The sequence below is a fragment of the Phodopus roborovskii genome, unplaced genomic scaffold, assembly GCF_943737965.1.
Source record: "Phodopus roborovskii unplaced genomic scaffold, PHOROB, whole genome shotgun sequence".
NCBI lineage: Eukaryota > Metazoa > Chordata > Mammalia > Rodentia > Cricetidae > Phodopus > Phodopus roborovskii.
Window position 1 is genome coordinate 14,111,139 of NW_026126636.1, and position 23,749 is coordinate 14,134,887.

Below are 23,749 nucleotides of genomic sequence, written 5' to 3' on the forward strand. Positions count from 1 at the left end.
ATTACAGGCTTCCACTACTTACTAACCGCTATGCATGGGTTACGTGGTGCCGGGGATGAGACAGAGCTTCCTGCGTGCTAGGGGTAAGTGCTCTACCACTGAGCTTCATCCCAGCTCTTTTATGGTCAGGATATCTGCTCTATATTCTGGTAACAAAGAGCTACCTCACTTGGAGTGTGGGTGTGATGCGCCATCCTCCTCTTGAACCACTGGCCAGAAAAAAAAAAAAAAAAAAAAAAATCAACCCTTCCTCCCTTCAGTTGGTTTTGTCAGAACCGTTTTCTTCATCTCTCGGCACTGGAACTGCAAGCGTGTGCCCCACACACCCGGCTTTTTAAATATAGGTTCTGTGCCTCAAGTTCAGGTCCTCACGCTAGCACGCTAAGCCCTTTACCAACTGAGCCAGCTCCCCATCCCCACTGATCAACACAGCCACCTGATGCTTTTCCAAATGCTGAGTGTTTATTTTATTCCCGACACACCCTCGGAGGTGGGGCAAATGTTTCGGCAGGTAGGGAGGCGCCGGGGCCCCGAGGGCAGGGAGGGGGACTGGTGCCTTCAGTTTTTCCACCAGTTACGGTCATCTTCATCAAGGGAGTACCAGTTCCCATCAATCACCATGTGGGGCTTGACGAACTGAACTTTCTCCAGCTGCTTTCTCACCTGGGCATAATACTGCTGCTTCCACAGGCTGGGGAGAGAGGAAACGGTCTTGCTGGGGCCCATCTCTGACTGTTCTCCCCTCTTCCTCCTCAGATGGCCTGGAAGCCAAACCAAGGACTACAAATCTTTTTGAGGACTCTCAGTGAGAGTCGTGCATTTGCCATAGGTTAAAAGGGGGGGGGGGATAGGGGCTCCCAAGGCCTCCACTCCTAATGGAAGAGGGAATCACTTTTCTTTGGGGATGTAGCCACTGGTGGTTGCTCACTGCACCCCCCCCCAACCAGGATAACTCCACAGCAGTGGGAAGCAGTTTATTATTATTACTACTTTGGTTTTTTTGAGACTGGGTTTCTCTGTGGAGCCTTTGCTGTCCTGGAACTCACTCTGTAGACCAGGCTGTCCTCAACCTCACAGAGATCCACCTGCCTCTACCTCCCCAGTGCTGGGATTAAAGGTGTGTGCCACCACCGCCCAGCTGCAGTTGTTAATTTAAAAACTAAGACAAGCCTGGCATTGTGGCACATGCCTTTAATTCCAGCAGGTAGATTTCTGTGAGTTTGAGGCCAACCTGCTTCTAGGACAGCCAGGACTACACAGTGAGACCTTGTCTCAAACAAACAAAAACAAGGACACCCCAGCCGTCCTGGGGACTCCTACACCAGAGGTTAACCCTCCGGCCTCTGCATGTACAGACACACATAGGCATGTGAACTCCAGATGCACGTACATTCCTATACACAGGAACCCAGACATGCAAAAGTAAGTCGTAAATGCAAAGGAAATCTACCCTGTGCTGTCTTGTCCCAGGTTTGAGGCACAGTGACGGACTCGGTCAAGGCAAAGGCCTCACACCCCCCAGCTGAGGAGAGGGCTATTCTATACATTTAAATAGCTGCAGAGAAATCCCACTTTGTCCATGAAAGATCAGTTGGTGAAACCCCAAGTCTGACTATGTGGGAGTGGAGTGGTAGTGGTGTATGCATGTGGATGCATTGCATGTGTGTGTGTGTATGTGTCTTCATGTGTGTGTGAATGTGTGCTTTGTGTGTGCATGTGTATTGTGTGTTGGGTGTGAGTTGTATGAGTGTATCGTGTTTTGTGTGTGCATTGTGTCTTGTATGTATTACACAATGCACGCGTGCACACACACGCACACGCACGTAGAGGTCAGAGGTCAGCATCATTGCCTTTTGACTTTCTCTGTCACTCTTCACCCTGAGACAAACTCCCGAAACCCAGAGCTTGGGGACTGGCTGATCATGAATTCCAGGGTCTTCTGGTCTCTGTCTCCCTAGCACTAGGACAGCAGGTGTGTGTCCCACATCTGGCTTTCACATGGGTTCTAGAGAGTAGAAGTCTTAAACCCTCAGGCTTTACACACAGCCTTGTCCCCAGACTGCACCAAATGCCAAGGTCCTGCTCACCACTGGGTCCCCTCAAAGCCGTGCCTCGTGGCTCATTGCTGCAATTGGCTTTTTAATTTTCCTCCCACAGACATGGTTTCTCTGTGTAGCTCTGGCAATTCTGGAACTTGCTTTGTAGACCAGGTTGGCTCTGGAACTCAAGAGATCCGCCTGCCTCTGCTTACTGAGTGCTGGGATTAAAAGGTGTGCGCCACCAACACCCAGCCTGGAGGCAGGTTCTTACCCAGAATGTTATGAGGTAGGCTAGCCTGGCCTCAAATTTACAGCAATCTTCCTGCCTCTAGTTCCTCAGAGCCAGGACTACAAGCTCTATATCAACTTGCTCAGAACTTCAGCCAAACTGCTTTCTTGGATTATAAGTACGCTTGGGTAGGCAAAATGGCTCAGCGGATAAAGGACACTCAGCTGCAAGCCTGACAACCTGAATTTTGTCCCCAGGACCTACATGATGGAAAGAGAAAACTGGCTTTTTTTTTGGCAAGGTCTCTGACCTCCACATGAGCACTCCACACACGCGCACAAATAAACACTATTTAAAAATAAAAAAAGGAAGTGCGAGGTTGGAAAGATGGCTCAGAAGTTAAGAGCACTGGCTGCTCTTTCAGATTATCCTGAATTCAATTCCCAGCATCCGCATGGTGACTCCCGAGTGTCTATAATGAGATCTGGCGCCCTCTTCTGGCCCACAGTGCAAGTGCAGGCGTACAGCAGGCAGAACAGTGGATACATAATAAATTAAAAATAAGCAAACACTGAGTACGGGCTCAACTAAAAACAGACATGAACATGTCTGCATGCATGTATGTACACTATGTACATGTGCCCACAGTGGCCAGAAGAGAGCACTGGCCCATCAACACGAGTTTTAGGCTATTGTGGGCCGCCATGTCGGTTCTAGAACAGAACCCAGTTCCTCTGCAAGAGCAGCCAGTGCTTTCAAGTGTCAATCCATCTTTCCAGCCCCATTTTACTTTTGTCCCACTCCATTTAATCATAGTTGCTTGCACAAGTCAGGGTGTTATTTATCAGAACATGGCAACTCAGTGTCTAATGTTCAACACGTATGGCCAACTTGTCTCTTTTCGATTGAGTCTCTGTGGCTCGTGCCATCCTGAAACTCATTACGTCGTCAAAGATGGCCCCATATGTGTGGTAATCATCTTTGTTTTAGCTTTAGGGGTCAAGGTTATGGGTATGGGTCGCGACTATCTCTTAACCATTTTTGGGGTACATAAGCGGCATTATGCAAATGTATACTGAGGTGCAAACACTTCCGATATGCCATCCTCAGAAATTTCCCACCATCCCAAACTGAAAAATCTGTAGACATGATATGTGAACTCCAAATTTTCGTCTCCCCTTTAAATTATTTTGGCAGTGCTAGGTATGGAACCCGGGGCTTTTCAGGTGTTGAGAACGATGTCTACCGCCGAGTTACACCCCTCAGTCTCTTCCTTCAGCAACCTCTAGTCTTTCTGTCTCGAGTCAACATCTAGGAACCTCACATGAATGTTACACAGTATTTGTCTTTTGTGACTGACGAATGACTTCCCTTAAGGGAAAGTCCTTGTATCTAACCCAGTCGGGAGCGTGCATCAAAACTCCCTTTCTTGAAGAATGACACTATAAACCTGAGTGGACAAATTGTCTTGACTTTGTTCTTTTGAGACAGGGTCTCACTGTGTAATCTTGGCTGTACTGGAACTCTTGCCAACCGTCCTCAACCTGTGGGTCCCAACCCTTTTAGGATCCCATATCAGATATCCCGCGGAATGTCAGATGTTCACGTTATGATTCACAACAGCAGCAAAATTACACTTATGAAGCATCAGTGAAATAATTTTATGATTGCGGGACCACCTTAACACGAGGGACTGTATTTAATGGCCACAGCATGAGGAAGGTTGGGAACTCTTTAGATAAAAAGAGTTGCCGAGCCATGGATCTCAACTACTGTTCAGTTGTAGCGGCTTCTCCAAGTAACTTGTCAGTCACCTGAATGTCTCAGGGGATGATCGGTAGGGACTTACCCAATTATCCACAGATTAGAGGTAGGATGCAGGAATGCAGAACACAGCTTCAACATCCCCAATGTACTGAAGTCGTTCTTTAGCAGGTTTAGGCTGGTGAGGCTCGAGTTCCAAGAAAGGGCCAATGACAGCTCCTCACAGCAGTTAGAAGTCAACCCGCATGCCTCCAACCTACCCAGAGGTCCAAGGGAGAACTGGTCAGTTATGGGCCCTCCATTCAGCCCATAAGAGTTTCAACCCAGTCGGATGGTAGTGACGAATGCCTTTAATCCCAGCACTCAGGAGGCAGAGACAGGTGGATCTGAGTTTGAGGCTAGCCTGGCCTACAATGCTAGTTCCAAGACAGCCAGGGCCACACAGAGAAACCCTGTCTAGAAATCCCCCCCCCCAAAAAAACAAAGTGGTATTGCACCAGAGACTCAAACGACTGGGAAATGCATACAGAGGCAGGATGTTCAGACATGCACGTGACACCCAAGAAGCTGCATGGATACTGCTCTAGTGGGAGGGTCCTTAACCATGTCCAGATGGTCAGAGCTTAGCAGAGACTATGTATGACATATGAGATGAAGCCGAAAGCTTCATATGGTAAAGGGTTAGTGTTCTAGAAAAATGGGTAAGACTGGAGGTTTGAATTTTAAATGAGTTAAGTCAGACTTTGTTTTTCTATATTGGGTTTTCTCTGTAGCTTGGGAGCCTGTCCTGGAACTCGCTTTGTAGACCAGGCTAGCCTCGAACTCAGATCTGCCTGCCTCTGCCTTCCGAGTGCTGGATTAAAGGTGTGTACCGCCACCATCTGGCTTAAGTCAGACTTGGAAAGACAAATATTACATGTTTTCTCTTGTTCCTGGGGCCCAGATTGTAAGTAGATAAAGTCATATGCACCACTCAAGTAGAAGTGAGGTTGTCTAGGGACTGAAGAACATGAATGGGATGGGACCGGGAGAGGCGTGAGAGGGGAGATTCAGAGGTATGCCCTGGGGACTTGGTCAAAGTACATTATATATTTGCGTGAAAATGTCCCTGTGAAGGCCTGGCGGTGGTGGCACACACCTTTAATCCCAGCACTTGGGAGGCAGAGGCAGGAGGATCTCTGTGAGTTCGAGGCCAGCCTGGTCTACAGAGGAAGTTCCAGAACTGGCTCCAAAGCAATACAGAAAAACCCGTCTCGAAAAACCAAAAAAAAAAAAAGTGTCCCTGTGAAAGCCAGTACTATGTAGGATGAATATACAGCAATAAAAACCTTAGGGCTGTATTCCAAGAAGAGCAGCATGCCAGGGAATACCATTGACAAGAGACACAGCTCAGTGGTTAAAAGCCTCTGCTGCGCTTGCCGAGGACTGGGGTCTGGTTCCCAGCAGTCTCATTAGGTGGCTGACAACAGCCTGTAACTCTGGCTCCAGGAGATCTGAAGCTTTCCTTCTGGCTTTGGTGGGCACAAACATGCTTGTGAGGCAAAGAAAGACAAACCGGCACACACGCATGCATGTGCACATACGGTAAATTTTAAATATGAAGATTGGGCAACCGCGGAGCTACCCACTCCTGTAAATCCTCACACTCAAAAAGCTGAGTCAGGAAGAGCCTCAGATCCAGGCCACTTGGGCCGCACAGAAGAGAGTGCACCTCTAAGGAGAGAAAATGAAGCGGTAACGCAGGGTGCTCCGGTATTTAAAAAGTTACACCGATTTGTTTTGTGTTTGCATGCCTGCTCTTGGTACACATGCAGAGATCAAAGGACAATGTACTGCAGCTGGCAATCTCCTTCTACCATTTGAACCCCAGAGATGAGCTCGGGTTGCTGGGTAGCTTTACCCATATTCTAGGTTAAAAAAATTTAACTTCTATTTTTAGTTATTTGTTATCATATGTGTCTGTGGGTGTTTGAGTGTGCGTGTGCACCCACGTGTGTTACGACCTCACAGATCCTCACAATTTAGCCCAGTCTGATCCTCCCACTTCATCCTATTGGATGCCAGGCGGGAGCCGCCACATCTGGGTAGCACGGGGCTCTAACAGGCTTCCCAGGTGGGTGAGATACTAAGTCTTAAGGACCACTGCTGACTTAAGGACCACTGACTGCTTTGGGTTTCTTCTTCCTGCTAGAGCCTATCTGCTGCACCGCTGAGGTCACAGTAGTCTGTATCGCCACCGCCTAGTACCCAGCATCATGCCTACCGCAGAGAGGCAGCTCAATGAGTATCTGAAGGTTCTGCATGGATACACCCCGACACCCAGACCCATGACTCCCCTGAGGTCGCTGAGGTCACACCACCACCCTGATGCCATGCTCAGGCCCCTCCCACCATCTCCTCTGAGCTCAGCCCCTCAGAGAGGTGACCCCAGGAAATTACCCGAGCCTCCTCAGGGAGTTGCTGCTTCGCTTCAGTCCCTTGCACAGGGCTATGACTCCGCCGTCACCCAGGGCGTTGCTACCCAGGTCCAAGCTCTTCAAGTGTTGGTTCTTAGTGATCATAGAGGCCAGATCTGCACAGCAGTCCTCCGTGAGCTGGCAGTCCACCAGTCTGCAAGAGACACAGGACATCCATGGCTCCAGTGGGGAAGGACTATGGGGGGGGGATAACATCCGGAAGCATTCAGAGTAGCTGCTTTATTGTCTCCCACGAGATTGATTGCCTTGGGGTCACAGCAGGATGGTCACGAGGGGTGATCCTGAGTTTGATCCCCTGGAACCACATGGTCGAAGGTGAGAACTGACCCCTGCAAGTTGTCTTCTGACCTCCATGTGGGCATTGTTGCCCATAAACCCCCTCACTCATATATATATATGTGTGTGTATATATATGTGTGTGTGTGTGTGTGTGTGTGTATATAATTTAAAGAGACATGGTCTTTATTCTGTGATACATGTGTTGGTATGTATAGGTGGGTATGGGTATATTCACACCATGCATGACAGTGTGGAGTCCAGAGATGGACATCAGGTATTCTCTCTCTCTCTCTCTTGTTTTTTGAGACAGGGTTTCTCTGTGCAACATTCCTGGCTGTCCTGTAACTTGCTTTCAGTAGATCAGGCTGGCCTTGAACTCTCAGATCTGACAGCCTCTACCTCCCAAGACTGGGACTACCACTGCCTGGCCACGCCTCTATTTCTCTATGCCTCACACTTGTCATTCTTAGAGAGACTTGCTGTCCAGTGAGCCCCTGGGACCTGCTTGACTGCCTCCTCCTAGGTGTTGGGGTTGCAGGCAGGTGCAGGGACTTCTACATGAATTCTGCACATCTGAACGCAGGTCCCCATGTTTGCTGAGCAGGCGCTATATCCACAAAGTGTCTCTCCATCCCGACGGCCTTCCTATCTCTCCTCATGAATGGTGTGGAGTGGGTGGGGCGTTACTCTGGGAGAGAGATACCATGAACGGAAGGGGAAAATGCAGTGGGTATGGATGACTTGACGCACCTTTGGAAGAGTAACAATGTAACAGGCTGGGGGCGTGGCTCAGTGGTAGAGCCCCTGCCTAGAGTTCTCTATTGAGGGGCTGGAGGTGTGGCTCAGCGGCTCCATTCCTGGAGCACTAAAAACAAACGGAACCCAAACCAACAAAACAACAAACAACAAACAACAAGCAAAACCAACCAACCAAGCAACCAACCAAAAGCCAAACCAAATAATCTCTGCAGAAATGATCAGACTTTCAGGGATCAAGGGTGGCCCTGATGACATAATCCTGCCTCAGGGCTCTGTTCGGCCATTCCCTCCTCCATCTGACTGTCCACACACCGCTTCCCTCAGCAAGTGTGAGTCCCAGAAAGCCGAGCACTCAGCCCTAGAATCAGATTGGATTCTTGTGTCTCCTCGCCCGTTTGTCTCTCCCGCCTTCCAGAAACCTGGGTGGTAGAGATGACCTGCAGCCACCGCCGTCTACTCACTCCAGCTCTTGGAGGTGACAAGTGGGCTGCTTTATGGCGTCACACAGGAGCCTCATCCCGCCATCCTCCACGGGGTTCATGGTCAGGCTCAGGTGTGTCAGCTTCCTGTTGCTGAAGAGCATCAGTGCCAGGAAGCCATAGGCATCTCCTTTGAGGTTGCACTGGTTCAGTCTGCGGGGACACAAATGGGAAGACAGGGTGGGCACTGCGCACACACATAGCACACATGGCCTCGGGTGAGCGAATCCTCTCTGCCTCAGTTTACTCTTCTGTAGTATGGGGGCGCATATTTACACCGACCATTGCTCTCAGCCTCAAGCAGTAAAGAACTTGGCAGTAGGGAGCTGGAGAGATGGCTCAGAGGTTAAGAGCACTGGCTACTGTTCCGGAGGACCCGGGTTCAATTCCCAGCACCCACATGTCAGCTCACAACCCTCTGCAAGTTAAGTTCCAGCGAATGGAATAACTTCATGCAGGCAAAACCCTAATTCGAACAAAAGGACTTGGCAATTATTAGGATAATTATCAACACTGGGACACAGTGAAAGACAGTAGAACCCTGTAGAACCCTGACCAGGCAGCCAGAATGGCTGAGCAGGTAAAAGTGTTTGTGGTCAAGCCCGAGAACTTCAACCTGAGTTCATTCTCTGGGAACCACATGGTGGAAGAAGGCAACCGACTGCTACTTTTCCTACCACCCATATGCATGCAGAGGGTTTGTGTGTGTGTGTGTGTGTGTGTGTGTGTGTGTGTGTGTGTGTGTGTGTGTGAGAGAGAGAGAGAGAGAGAGAGAGAGAGAGGGTCCGGACCTCCCATGGCCTACCTCTTGACTCCTCTCTCCTACATCTCCCAGAATCCTATTAGTAACCCGTGAAATCAACACCAATGGCAGTGACGGGTCCCCTCTGACATGTGCACAGTCACAGGAGGTATTTCCATCTCCAGCCCTACGTTCTGTACCTGGCGGTACAGAACTGAACAAAATCGTCTTTTCGGTGTGTATTTAGGGTCACGTGTGTTGAGTTTTTGAGCTTTCTGGTGGCGACTCAGTTGTTAAAAAATGGCCTAGGCTGGACTGCAGGCTACTTCTGAGTCGGTAGAGAGCTTGCCTGCCTAGCATGCGTGAAGACTCCAAGTTTGATATAGCATTTACATTAAAAAACAAACACGAGGGGCTGGAGAGATGGGTCGAAGGGGAAAGTGTTGGCCCCGCAAGCTCAGGGACCTGAGTTCGGAACCCAGCTATGCACATAAATACAGGGGGTTTGGCTTGGCGACTCTCAGGGGACGGGAAACTGAGGCAGGAGATCCACTGAGCTGGCTGGCTAGCTCGTCTAGCTGAATTAGCAAGCTAGACCCTGCCTTCTTATAGTAGCCGGAGAGTTGATTGATCAAAGACACCGACGCAACCCTTGCCCTCCACTTGCGTGTGTACACATCTGTGCGCACACACACCTATGTGGGCACGTGCATACACACCCACACACACCCACACACCTATGTGGGAACGTGCACACGCGCGCGTGCACACACACACACATACACACACCCACACACACCTATGTGGGCACGTGCACACACACCCCAAAGATTACATGTAGATGAAGTCTTGAGGGCTGACGAGATGACAATGATATCTTAGGCAGCCAAGCCTAAGGATTTGAGTTCAATCCCAGGGACCCCGAGTTTCCTGTGTGGGTTGAGGCACTCATCCACACCCCCATAAAAATACATATTGATGTAATAAAAGCCTAGAATCATCTTACACACACACACACACACACACACACACACGTGTAGCAATAAGGAAATGGTATTTGTAACCACGAGGGCCCTAGGACCAGAGCCCTAAACATGCCGGGTGTGATGAGCCGAATAGAACATGTCCTATGGCTCTTGTTTGAACACTTGTCCCCAGTTGGGGGGGTCACTCTTTAGGGACACTGTGCAACCATTAAGAGTTAGAGCCTTGTTGGAGGAAGCATGTGACTGGCGGTGGGCTGTGCGCCTCACCTCACTTCCCGTCCTTTCCGCTTCCCGTGTGTGTAAAAACGTGCTCACGCCATCTTGTTTGTCCTCACTGTTGCCAAGTCTTCCCCTCCCCCACCATGCTGGACTCTGTCCCTCTGGAGCCATCAGCTAAACTAAACCCCTTTCTTCTTTTAAGTTGCTTTTTCGTCGGGGCGTGATCGTCCAGCAAACGGAAAAGGAGGTGTTCCTCGCACACACCATCGGCCTGGTCGACACCCGCACCATCCCCTTTTAGAACTGATAACCCATGGGGCCTAAAGGCTGTTGATGTCTCCCCCCCCCCCAGAGAACTGAGCCAGACTCACATCAGTCGCTGCAGTGCACAATCCGAGTCTCTCATGAACTGACACAGGTGTCTCACTTCTTCAGTCCGCAGGCTGTTGTTTGACAGGCACAGGTGCGTCAAGGTCCGATTGTAGAGAAGGGTCGAGGCCAGAACGTGGCAGCTGACAGGTGTGAGGTCACAGCTGTCCAGTCTGCAAAGAGCGAGCCACCAGTGAGGCCGGTTCTCATGTCCCCCTCCCCCACACTTGCGCACCTGCGGCTACCACAGCACTACTCACGACAGCTGAACCATGGAACTCAGGGATCCGCCCGCCTCTGCCTCCCCAAGTGCTGGGTTCAAAGGCGTGCGCCACCACTGCCTGGCCAGACTCAACACTTTTAAAAAGCACATTTTACTTATTATGTCCATGCATGGGGGCACAGAGTGTTAGCCAGAGCGCAACGGAAAGGAATTGGTTTACTCTTACCGCCTGGCTTCGAGGACCTAGGCTAAGATCACCATGGCTTGGTGGCAATCTCACCAGCCAGTCCAAGTTGTATGCAGATACATATAACTGTGTATGCATGAAAGTCATGAAAATAGAAATGAAGGTGTCCAGGACAATAAACGGGAACGGTGCGTTGAGGTATGGGCGAGGAAGGGAATATGGGTGTATGAGTATAAATGTGCTGAACAGACAGTAGACACATGTATGGTCTGGAGGGATGGCTCAATGGTTAAGAGAGCTTGCTGCTCTTCCAGAGGACCCGAGTTCAGGCCCTGGAACTATACTGGATGGCTCCCAACCACCTACAACTCCAGTTCCTCTGTCCCACTGTACAGATACCTACAGAATCAAGTACATCTAGAATATTCATGTACAAAACTCTGTCTTCATGTGTGAGGGCACATGTGTGCCGGGCTTGCATGTGGAAGTCCCGAGGGCAACTTGGTGACTGTCCATTCTCTCTTCTGCTGTGTGAATGGGGGAGGGGAGGGCTGGATTCAGGTTGCTAGGGACGGCAGTAAGCATCGATTACCTGCTGAGCCATGTCTTGCTGGCCTAGGTTTGGTCTTTGTTAATTCCCCCTCTCTCTGAACAATATAAATCCAAGGCAGGGGAGAAGTCCTTTGTGTGACAATAGATTTGACTGTGCAAGCTATGTGAATACATTTTGACATAACATTTGACAATGTGTAATCCATTTACTTCATACTTAGCCATAAAAAGGAAAGCTGCCAGAATCGAAAACAAAAGCTCTGTAGTCCCCCAAACTAACTGCATTAACATACCTAGAGTTCTTACGACGCCATAGATCAGATATTCAATATCACTAATTGGAGGGGAATGGGGTCTCTGCTCTGGGGGGGGAGCAGAGACCCCAATGGTGGATTGGACCAATGTCCAGCAACTATGTTGACATCACATGTGATTTCTTTTTTGCTTAGAGCCTGTGAGATTTTTATTTACGTGTCTATGTGTGTGGGTGCAGTGCCTGCAGAGGCCAGGAGAGGGCGATGGAGACCCTGAAGTTGGAGTTACAGGTGGTTGGTTGTGTACAATCTAATACGAGTGCTGGGAACCAAATCCAGGTCCTGTACGAGAGCAGCAAGTACTCTAAACTTCGGAGCCATCTTTCTAGCCTTGCCTCCGGCCTTTAAAGGGTGACACACTGTTTGGTCCTTGGTGCTGGCAGTCCTTTGAAGTCAACTAGAGCTGTGACAGGTGCCAGCACACAGTTCTGGGCAGCAGCCATGGACGCGTGTGATGTTCTGTTTTGCCAGCTGAGGATAGTTCTTCCAGGAATGAGTAACTTACCCTAAAACTGCCTCAGTGGTCATTCCAACAAGATCCGGACACTCTCATTACGATTTGAATAAGGGATTCCATAATTACTACCTTGTCCCTGTCCTCTCTAATGACAATTTGACCAGTTAACAACCCACCTTCTTTGGATCATTCACATAAGGGACACGGGACCACCCTACCCCAGGTTTCCATGTACGAGTCCGTCTACAAAACAACACTCTTCGACGGGTCCCTCAGTTGGCGCCTTTGTCTCCACAGGAGGCCAGGGCTGTCTGATTGGCATTTGGGATGGCATTCCGTTAGGACACCCTGCCTCTTTTTGGCGTGTGTTGTGTGCATGTATGCACATGTGGGAGTCTGTGGATGCACACGCGTGTGCGGATGGAAATATCTGTGCATGCATGCTTGCCGGGGCCCGAGGGTGACGCTGAGCACCTTGCTCGACCCCTCTCCGACTTAGATACGGAAGGAGAGTCTCTCACTGAGCCCGCCACAGCATACCAATTTGGCTAGCCCGGCAAGCCGGCTTGCTCTGCAGATCCCGTCTCTGCGTCTTTAGTGCCTATCTGGATATGGTAATACATGGCGGCTCTGGGGATCCAAACTCTGGTCCTCATGCTTGTCCTACATGCGCTTTACCCCAGGGTCCACCCGCCTAACACGTCTTCCTATTTCCTTGGTGTGTGTGTGTGTGTGTGTGTGTGTGTGTGTGTGTCTCATTATGGTGTTCAGGACCACCTAGACTTGCCATGACCCTTCTGTCTTAGCCTCCTGGGTGCTAGGATTACATCCTATATAACTACACCATGTGCCGACCCTGTTTGTGCTGTTTTGGGCTTGGCCAGGTAAGGAGGAAGTCGTTAGTCACTGGCTGAGTTGGTTATATCTAACCTCGGAGTCAAGTGTGAAGTAACCCACTTTCTTCATGTGGGGGTCGTGTTCCAAAGGAGCTCTGTCAGCACAGAGGTCCTGGGCCGACTCCCATTGGTCTCCCTTTCCACAGGAGGGGCTATGATCGAACGAACGGGCTTTCTCTGATGCCCCAAAGCCAGGGCTTTTCCATGAGGCCATGGGGCCCCACCCCATGCACATCTCAGACTCAGCACAGTCACAGAGTGGGAGGAAGCAAGACTCACATCAGCCTTTGCAGGACACACTTGGTGCTATTCAGGGAGTCACAGAGCCACCTCATGCTGTTTTCTACCACCCTGTTTCCCGCCAGGCTGAGACACTTTAGGCTGCTGGTTGAGAGAAGGAGGTTGGAGAGCATCACGTAACAGTCTGGGGTCAACCCGCAGGAGTCCAATCTGCAGAGACAGACAGCCAGAGACATTTTCTTCCCATCCCTCCTGGGTAACCCAGGGTGACGCACACGCTCGACTCAGCTCCTTGGGAACTGGAGGTGTGAGTACACCCAATAGTTTCCCCTTTCCTTTTAGTAGCCGGCCCACACTTTTAACCAGCACACCACACCCCCAAAGATACAACAGTTTGTCTATTGTTTGCTAAGTGACAGAAAAGTGCTGGGCTGGTGAGGATACTCAGGGATCGGGGGGCTTGCCACCAAGACTGAGACCGGTGTTTGATCCCAGGACCCACACAATGGGAAGAGAACCCATTCCCATGGGTTGTTCTGACCACACACACACACACACACGCGCGCGGACACACACGCGCACACGGACACACACATACACACGGACACACGCTCATGCATGCACTCACACACACGCAGTGGCATAAGCGTGTCAATGCACATGTGCACACACAAAGCTAGTCAACAAAATCCAACACAAAAGGATAAAGTTAACACCTCCTCAGCATGACTTGACAGACAGATGGCCCGCATCGGCTCTCACCGAGCAAGTTCGCTGTCTGACATACCCAAAGAAACTTCCCAAGGTTGCACGTGATGGCTTCTTTTCTTCTTGAGACAAGGCCTCACATAGCCCAGGTTGGCCTCAACATCGTTAAGTAAATAAATAGCCAAGGATGATCCCAAGCTCCGGCTTCTGCGGCCTTGAGCTCGGCTTTCAGGTTCAAGCACTATGCTTGGCTTTGTGCTGTGATGGGGGCACTCAAAGCGATACTTCCTAGACATTCTAGACATCTGCAGATGCCCCCTACACCACTCTGCCTGAAGACAGGCGCTTTCGAGGCAAACCAGGTCAGCCTCTGAAACTCACCATTTCCCCCCCCCCCCCCCCGACTCAGCCATCCAGGTACACACTGCCCTCCCCCGCATGCAATATTGCTTTCAATCTTTTTTATTTACTCAAGTGTGCATGAGGTCAGGGGACAACTCCTAGGGGTCATTTCTCTCTCTCCTGGGTCCTGGGGATCGAATTCAGGTCACCGGCTTTAGTGGCATCTCACCGGGTCATCTCACCGGTCAGGTCCCGTTTCGTAATCTTTACAAACACTGAATGTTCCACTGGGGTGCAGCATTTATGCCTCAAAAATCTACGATCTTTATGCTCCATTTGCCGGCACATGGCTCTCCCACTACCAATGACAGTGTAAGCCACATCAGCATGGCCACCTTCCTCCAGGACTTTGCCTTCTCCCTAATCCTCTTAATTTTTTTTTTTTGTGCAACTTTCTAGAAATTATTCCGGATTCTCAAGTACAAGCCACACAGTGATAATCATAACCGAGGCTCACCTCAGAGTTTCCAGGGAACAGTTTGGGTGTCTCAATGCTTCACAGGCTAACTTGATGTCTTCTTCCTTCATGAGAGTGTTCCCCAGGTGGAGGTATTTTAAGTTCCGATTGCTAATGAGGGTCATCCAGAGATACCGAAGACCGGAGGCTATCTCTGCATTCTTAAACCTGCGGAGAGGGGGAGGGGGGAGGGGGAGAGGGGGAGGGGGAGAGAGACAGGGAGGAGGAACAGAGTCACATCCCAATTCTTTCTCTTGTGTTGTGGGAGGTTTGTACACTGTGTGTGTGAAGATATATTACTGTGCTTGGTTTAATAAAGAGTTGAATGGCCACCAGCTAGTGTAGGAACCAATTCTTTGCTTCATTGATTCTTTTTATTGTTTTTATTGATGATGATGTTTCTATTTTATTGATTTCATCCCCGAGTTTCATTCTTTCCTTCAATTCATTCCTCCAGGTCCTTCTCCTCTGCCACCAAACTGCCTCTTCTAAAAGGGGATTACATATCAAGTTTCTTTCCCAAACTGATACTCTTGATAGATTTAGCAATTAGCTGTTCACAGATTCGTGCAATATCCACTAGCTCAAAGGCATCGGAGTGATTAGAGAGAGCTATGTAAATCGTGCGCCTTGACCTGTTTCCTCATAAGTCTTATTACCCAATGTCCTCTCTTATAGTCTTCCCTTACTAACCAACTCCTACACATCCCTCACAACCCACAGCAATTAAGGCTGCCTCAAACCTATGCACCCTCTTTAAGAGGTCTTCCAGCCCGCACCCGTCCTGTTCATGCATCTTTTACAGCGTTTATGCTCTCAGGACACATCTCCCCTCAGGTTTTATAGAGGAACCCTATCCTGCCAGGAGGGGTCACGGGCAGGAATTGCTCATAGCAGAGCGGGTGGCACTTACGTCACAGTCTGTACTTTACAGGCCGTGTTCCTCAGTTTCAGGCACAGTATCTTCATGGCCCATTCGTTCAGGATGCTGCTGCCCAAGTCCAGCTGCTTCAGTTTTGGGTGGGTGCCCAGGACAGAGCAGAATTCCTCCCACCGCTCTATGATGGGGGGCTTACCCTGCATCCTGGGTCAGCCAGGGAGGGGAAAAAAAAGGGTGGGGGGGGAGGGGATTGAACAGGCGGATCTGAACACCAGTGACTACCACAGCAGGGCAGCTGAGAAAAGAAAGCAAGCTCAGCCGCCTGGTGTGCGCTACAGGACGTCCAGTTTCGTCCCCCCCCCCCCCAAACACTTCAACATCCCCTGCGGGTATGCTAGCCTGATCAGGAGCCTTCAGCCCTCCCAGTCCCATGCTGACTTAAATTCTAGCGCCCCCAGTGGTAAAATGGCGCAGCTGTATCATTAAAAAATGATAAGCTTTTTATTTTTTAAAATTATGAGTGTGTGTCTCCGTGCATGCGTGGGAGCGCGTGTCTATGTGTGGGTAGCACATGTGTGTGCATGTGCCCGTGCGGGCCAGAAGGGATCATCAGATCTCTCTGGAGCTGGAATTAAGAGGCAATTATGAGCCACCCAATATGATGCCAGGCACCAAACTCAGGTCCTGTGGAGGAGCAGCAAGTGCTCTTGATTGCCGAGCCATCTCTCTGGCCCGGGTATTTTCTAAACTGTGGGGATAATATGATCATTCCATCTCCCGAAGAACAGCAACAACCTCAGAGCCCTCTCTCCAGCCTAGATGCTTTCGTCCATTAATCCATCCATCAATCTATCAGACTTTGGAAACACACCCCAAAGAAACTGCCAACCACCCGGAAATCTCAGTAGGAGAAGGCAAAGTCCGCCGGGGCCTGGCGCCAGCTGGAACGGAAGAGATTCCACACAGAGCAAACCATCTTGCTGCAGAGACTGGAGGCAAGACCATGAGTCAGTGGTGGGCAGGGGTCTCGCCTCCGTGAGAACTACTTAGATATAATGTCCCTGGACCATAATCCCCTGTATTTCACCCTGACTTCAGGAGCCAAAAGATGGGCCATCGGGAGAGGGCTCAATCCAGACCTACTGACCTTTGATATTTGTCCCCTTTTCCAATGTGGCCACTGTGAAAAAATCTCCCTTTTATGCGTTTTATTATTAGTATGGCTGTTCTGGTTGTCTTACTGGTGGAACCTAGCTTGACAGCTCTACCTCCTGAGCGCTGGGCTTGCAGGTGGGTACCACACCCCACCCAGTCTATGCAGTGCTGGGGATTGAACCCCTGGCTTCATTCATGCTAGGCAAGCAGTCTCCAGAGATGTAGCTACCAGCTGAGCTATATTCCCAGTGTGCAATTCAGTGCTTTAAAAGGGATTACCCAGGAGACATGGGTCAGGTCCCATTAGTAAGTGAATCATCCTTTAGAAGCAGTCTGGTACCCTGAATATTTCTGAACACCACCTCCAAGCCCAACACAACACCACACAAAATTTACTAATTGGCTTCGGAGGAAGCTCACGCCATACTCACTGCTGGGGGACAACAGGGCACAGCTCAGTGTTCATTTCCGCCGAGAAGATGTCTCTGACATCCACCCGGAGCGTCTTCAGGTTCTGACAGTGCTGGAGACAGTAGGAAGATACTACTAAGTCCATCCTCTGGTTAATCACAATCACCACTTCTTGGAAGCTCTTCAGAGACGAGCAGACGAAGTCTTCATCCTGAGACTCAAAGAGATAGTGGAAGGCATCCAGGACATCCGTCGGGCTGGTGGCATTGACCTGCCGACCTAGCACAAAGACCCAGCGCTGCAGCATCTGCTTCACAACAGGGGACAGGCGGCATCCGAGCAGAACCTCTAGGGTCCTCATCGTGTCCTTGTTCACGAGGCCGAATAAGAAACGCTTCATCCCGATGAGGTGACTGTTGAAGTCGGTTCGCTTCATCTCCGTGAGGCTCCTCAGGTTTTTAATGAAGGAAAAGCCCTGATTGCATTTCCCCAGCTCTTCCAAAACATAATGCAAGGCTGCACAGAAGTCCCGCAGGCTGAGGTGAAAGAAAGTGTAGCTCCGCTCGGCGCCGTGGTTGACCTGGAGGATGCCCATGTGGAAGAGGGCGGAGACCTCCGACTCCTTCAGGCCGTACATCTGCAGGTCGTCATCGGAGAACACAGACTTCTTGCCCCACACTCCCTCGGCCGCCATCCGGCACAAACCCATCAGGGTGCCTCGCTCTTCCTGGCTGAGGCAGCCACGGAAATGTTTTCTCGTGGTGAGCTGGTGGAACACCAAGGTGGTGTACAAACTGGTGAGAGTCTGGCAGACTGAGGCGTCTCTCTCTCCCAGCTTCTCCTGTATCTTCAAGGCTTCGTAGACCAGCGAGCAGACGGAGGGGACTTGACAGTGGTCAATGAGCTGGTGGTTATCTATCACGGAACGGATGATTTGCTTTCTCCGATGGTCATCAGAGATGTTCTCGAGGACTAGCTGAGTCCTCCTTGTTGCAGACAGCCCTTCAACCAGTATGTAGAGGGGGGACAGCACCATGGACTTGAGCTTTTCTAGGCCAGTGTCTCTGGTGGTGATCAGGAGAAAGGACTGGGGTAGGAGGGCCTTCTTCAGGAGGCTGTACAGCAGGACGTATATGGGCTGTTCATCCTCCCAATCTCCAGAGAGCCTCACATCCTCCTGCAGGTCAGCAGATTCCAGACTGTCAAAGTCATCCATGACAAACAAGAGCCTTTCGGGTTTGGACATGATCTCTGCCATTGGAACCTGGGAGTCTGGCCACTCCCAGGAAATCAACTGTGCCAAACTACTCTTCTGGGTCCATTTTATTTCTCGGAGAGAGAAGAAGAAGGCATAGGAAATGTCTTGGTAGACTTTATTCTTTGCCCAGCCCAGGACGACGCTTTTGGCCAAAGCCGACTTTCCAACTCCTGGCTTTCCATGTAAGACAACAGTGTGAGGGCGGAAGGCTCGCTTGTGAGGCTTAAAAGCCTCAGACAGCACTCGCATCTCTGGGTCGTCGTAGCACGCTTCCACACTTGTGCCCAGTTTCGATATCATGTGGGCCTTATAGACGTGCAGGCCACCTGGATGGTTTGAAGTCAGGTAAGAGAGCCAAAGGAAAACAGGATTTCAACAAAATCGCATTTTTTTAGTTGAAACCAACATTCATATCTGCAGGGATGAGTCCAACAGTGGCTGAAGCCATCTCAAAATAGAGGGGAGAAGCCATCTCAAAATAGAGGGGAGAAGCCATCTCAAAATAGAGGGGAGAAGCCATCTCAAAATAGAGGGGAGGGTTCTAAATCAGCATGGAGTAAAGAAGTGAATGGGAGTTTAAGGTGATGAATATACTCCTTGTCTCTAATTGTTCACTATTATCTGTACAATGAATCAGATTATGCCTCGCTCTCTTGCTGCAAGTCAGCCGGCTATGTCCCTGTCTTGAGACAAGACTCTCCTATTTGCTATTTGCGGTGACTTTGAACGTCTGGTCCTCCTGTCTCTGTGTCCCAACTGCTGGGATTACAGGTGTGTACATGTCCCCAGTCTCATCATGGGGACTGAACCCCATGGCTTTATGCATCCTACACAAGCACTCTACCAACTTCGTTACATCCATCCATCGTCTGGCTTATTCTGAGCAATGCCTTTCCTGGGTGATGGGATTGCAGGTACGCCAAGCCTCGCAATGGAATATCACAAGTCAGCACAAGGAATGAAAAAAAAAAGTACATCGGAGTTTTGCTCATTCAGTAAGAATGGATGGAACTGGCAATTGCCATGTTAGGTGAGATGCATGCGCCAGACCCAGAAAGACAATGCTTATCTTTTTCCTTTGTGTGTGTGTGCGTGTGCGTGCGTGCACGCGTGTGTGGTAAAACTGGAAAAGAGACCTTGAGAAGGGAAGAAGAGAGAAGAAGAAGGAGTGTAACAGTACACGTGACATGGCAGGGAAATGTGCACTGTTGGGGGAAGAGGACCAGAACCAAGGCCATGAAAAACAATGTGCCTGGGGATGTGGCTCAGCCGACCCAACGCTTGCCTAGCATGCGTGAAGCCACGGGTTCAATTCCTAGCTGTGGCCCCATAACACACCTGTAATTCCATCACTCCAGAGGTGGAGGCAGGAGGATTAAAATGTACAAGATCATCCTCAACGACACATAGAGTTTGAGGTCAGCCTGGAATGGGCAAGGCCCTGCCCCCTTGAGGGCCTATAGGCAGTTAATGGTGGTTGGGGCAAAGAGATCATCTTTCAATGCTGTATCTCTCACCCATGCTCTTTGGTGTTTAGAGACAGGGTTTCTCTGTAACTGCCATGGCTGTCCTGGAACTCGCTCTGTAGACCCGCCCGCCTGCCTCAGGAGTGCTGGGATTAAAGGTGTGCACCACCACTTCTTGCCACCCCCCCTTTTTAAAAGATTATTATGTATACACCATTCTGTCTGCATGCCAGAAGAGAGCACCAGATCTCACTGTAGATGGGTTGTGAGCCACCATGTGGTTGCTGGGAATTGAACTCTGGACCCTTGAAAAGCAGCCAGTGCTCTTAAACTCTGAGCCATCTCTCCAGCCCTCACCTAAGCTCTTGTATGCAACCCTGATCAAACACATTGGGTGGCTAACAGTCAAAGCAGAAGAAGGGCTAGGCGTATGAAAATATCATAGCAAAACCCATGACGTGTAACACATGGGAAAACCACTAAGGTAAAAACAATACAACAAAAATCCACCACTTCGTATGCAAATTCAAAACCAAATAAGACTTCTAATCTTGCCCAGTGTAGATTATTATTCTAAGCTGTGTTTACAATAACTCCAATAAGATTGTGCTTGTACCCCAGTTTGCAGGAATTATGGTTTATTTTGAACTTTTAATAAATGGCCACCCAACATAAATTGCCTTGAACTTGAATCACCCGGCTCTGTTCATGATGTTCACCCCGACACTCACAAGGCGGGTTCAGGGGGACGCGCCCGTGACACCAGGACCCCACCTCCTATCTGAATGCCATGTGCTGCTCTTGCGCAGCTTCTTTAGAGGTTGGCACAAATACATACTTTCTTCTCCTTGCTCACACGTCTCTGCGGCTGCATCTTTTTCCTCAGCTTGCAAGGCTTCTGTAAAAGAGGACAAAACCATCCAACATGATTATGCTTGTTGTTCAAAACGGATCATCATCTGTGTCTGCTGCCCCACCCGGGCTTAGGGCACACAGAGGAAGACGGGGCAGGAAGAAGGCAAGAGCTGGAGGGCGGGGAGAACTGAGAAATGCTGCGCCCTGCGCATGCGTGAAGTGCCGCGCCCTGCACATGACACTGATGCTGTATACATAAAGTCGTGCAGTTGCGGTCATCTGCACAAGACAGACAGTAAAAATCTCATCACATGTCAGCTAGGGGTGTCTGGAAGCTCTACTGATAGCCTAGGAAGTATCTGCATTTGGAGTCACTTTTGTTTGGGGGTGTGTCCTCTGGTTGCTTGTCCATGCTGTGTGTGTGTACACGCGTGGGCAGGTCTGTGTGCACATTCAAGTGCATGCATGAGGACCCGACATTGACTTTTGGTGTTTTTCTTAATCACTCTCATCCTTAATTGTTTTTTAAAATGTATCCAATCATCCATCTGCTGGTTTTTCAAGACATGGTTTCTCTGTATTGCTTTGGAGTCTGTTCTGGAACTTGCTCTGTAGACCAGGCTGGCCTAGAACTCACAGAGATCTATCTACCTCTACCTCTCAAGTGCTGGGATTAAAGGCATGCACCACCACCACCTGGTGAAGATATATTTATATTTTATGACTATTTGACCTGTATGCTATGCCTGTGTACTTTGTGCATGCTCTGCCTGCCGAGGCCAAATGAGGTCAGATCCCTTGGAATTGGAGTTACAGATGCTTACAAGCTGACATGGGGGTACTGAAGACTGAATCTGGGTTCTCTGGAGGTTGGCCAGTGCTCTGAAATGCTGAGCCCTCTCTCTGGTCCCTAATCATATTTTTGAAGAGTTTCTCATTAAATCTGATTCTCAGCAATGTGACTAGGCTGGCCGGCCAGCAAGCACCATGGACCCTCCTGTGTCTGCCTCCTCAGTGCTGGGATTACAGACACATACCCCTCCACCTGGCCTTTTAATATGGGTCCTGAGAATTGAACTCGGGTCCTTGCAGCAAACATTTTAGTGACTGAGCAATTTACCTCAAGACTCAACCTTATTAATATAGCTAGCTATACACTCAAACACAGATCAATGCAACTGAATGCAATCCATATCAAGAGCCCAGATGACCTCCAAGCAATTGTCAAAATGATTGCAAAGCTCATGGTAGAATCAACGGGACCAAGCATGGTCCCCAAATTTTGCAATTTAATGTAGAGTATCACATGTCTTGAAAGAAACAGCATTGAAGTCAGTGGCAGTTGAGGTATAAGGACAAGCACATAGGTTAGTTAAGTAGAACTGAGGAGCCCAAAATCACCCTCCCATACCTCTATCTAGACAGTTTAGTAGAATTGTGTGCACATGCATGTGGTATGTGGTTAAGGGAAGGTTATGTGTGTGCGTGCCCACGTGGGTGTCAGAGGTCAACCTTAGCTTTCTTTCCTCCTGAAACACTACCCTTTTAAAAAAAGAGGTCTTCAGTTGTTAATTGCATGTCTGCATGGGTACATGTGAGCGCTTGGGCCTGCAGAGACCAGAGGTGTTGAACCTCTTGGAGCTGGAGTTGCCAGTGGCTATGTGTTCCCTGATGTGTGCTGGGAAGCAAGCTCCAATCCTGTGTGCACACACACAAGAACTCAGGGGTCTACCCATGTAGTGGTGCACACCTTTAATCCCAGCACTTAGGAGGCAGAGACAAGTGGATCTCTGTGAGTTCAAGGCTAGCCTGGTCTACAGAGCTAGTTTCGGAACTGGCAGGACTACACAGAGAAACCCTGTCTTGACAAAACAAAAAACAAAAGAATTCAGGGGTCTAATCCTTTAGGTAAAACTATAGTAAACCATGTGGCTTTAAGTGTATCTGTGTTTCTACCCCACCCTGCCTGCAAACCTGGTGCCTGTTCCTCATCTGGCCCTTGGTCACTCTGGATTGGTTCTCTGTCTTCTTCCGGGTTACTCATTGAGCCTTCTGCAACAGAGAGGAAGAAAGGACGCTGCTAACAAGTCACACTCTAATTGCCGGGGATAAGAACATCCCATATCCAAACCACTGATGGGAATTAAAGCAAGCCTTGGCTCAGTTTATGCCCGGAGGAGTCTGTGTTAGGGTACCGTGGTGCCCTTCTCCCTCAGAAGCACAGTAAAGCAGCTGAGATAGTCAGGTAAGGACTATCCAATCTGGGGAGTCTAGGCAGGGGCTCTACCATTAAGCAACTCTTCATCGCCTCACTGGGGGATTCTAGGCAGGTGTAATACCAATGAGCCACACTCCAGCCCCTCACTGGGGGATTCTAGGCAGGGGCAATACCAATGAGCCACACCCAAGCCCCTCACTGGGGGATTCTCCACACACATGAACATTAACTCTGAGCTACATCCCAAGCTCTTTACTGGTGGAATCTAAACAAGCATTTCACAACTAAGCCACCTCTAACACCTTACTGATGAATTTTGGGCAAGTGTTCTACTCCCAGTGCTTGCCCTCCCCCCACTTTGAGGCAATATATAATTAAATATATAATTAATATAACTATATTACACATTTGAACTTTAAACTTGTGGTCCCCCTGCCCCAGCTTCGTCAGCTGGGATTATAAGCTTGAACCACTAAATCCTACAATTCCTACATTTTCTACAATCAGTTTATCTGCCCAGTTATGAAATTGTTTATTCTAAGTTTTAAGTCTGTAGCTGAGGAGAATTCATCTGATAAAATAATCTTTCTCATATCCCGAGGTAACCATGTAACCTAATCCAAGTTCAGTGATCACTATGGAAAAATCATCCAAGCAGCGTTCTCAACAACCAAACACCAGCCACTTTCTACACGATTCCCAGAAACCTTTGCAATGGTCTGCATACT

At 49.5% G+C, this 23,749-nt stretch overlaps 1 protein-coding gene across 1 annotated transcript; it reads right to left on the reverse strand.

Moving 5' to 3' along the window:
• Window positions 1–558: 558 nt before the first annotated feature.
• Nlrp5 (NLR family pyrin domain containing 5) lies at window positions 559–22,847 on the reverse strand. The gene is made up of 11 exons (XM_051207108.1): window positions 22,778–22,847; window positions 20,787–20,846; window positions 17,245–18,808; window positions 15,692–15,862; window positions 14,779–14,946; window positions 13,251–13,421; window positions 10,345–10,515; window positions 8,009–8,179; window positions 6,472–6,642; window positions 4,118–4,288; window positions 559–691 (listed from the first exon to the last, which is right to left on the reverse strand). The coding sequence occupies exons 1-11, from the start codon at window positions 22,845–22,847 to the stop codon at window positions 559–561; spliced, it is 3,021 nt and encodes a 1,006-aa protein (XP_051063065.1).
• Between the last annotated feature and the right edge of the window lie 902 nt (window positions 22,848–23,749).

Excerpts from the sequence above, each read along its gene's own strand:
- Nlrp5 (XM_051207108.1), bottom strand. The coding sequence starts at position 22,847 with ATGAGTAACCCGGAAGAAGACAGAGAACCAATCCAGAGTGACCAAGGG. Across the intron at positions 14,947-15,691 it reads TGTAAAGTACAGACTGTGAC|GTTTAAGAATGCAGAGATAG; the intron begins GTAAGTGCCACC and ends CCCTCTCCGCAG. Across the intron at positions 8,180-10,344 it reads TGTGCACTGCAGCGACTGAT|ACTGAACCAGTGCAACCTCA; the intron begins GTGAGTCTGGCT and ends GTGTCCCCGCAG.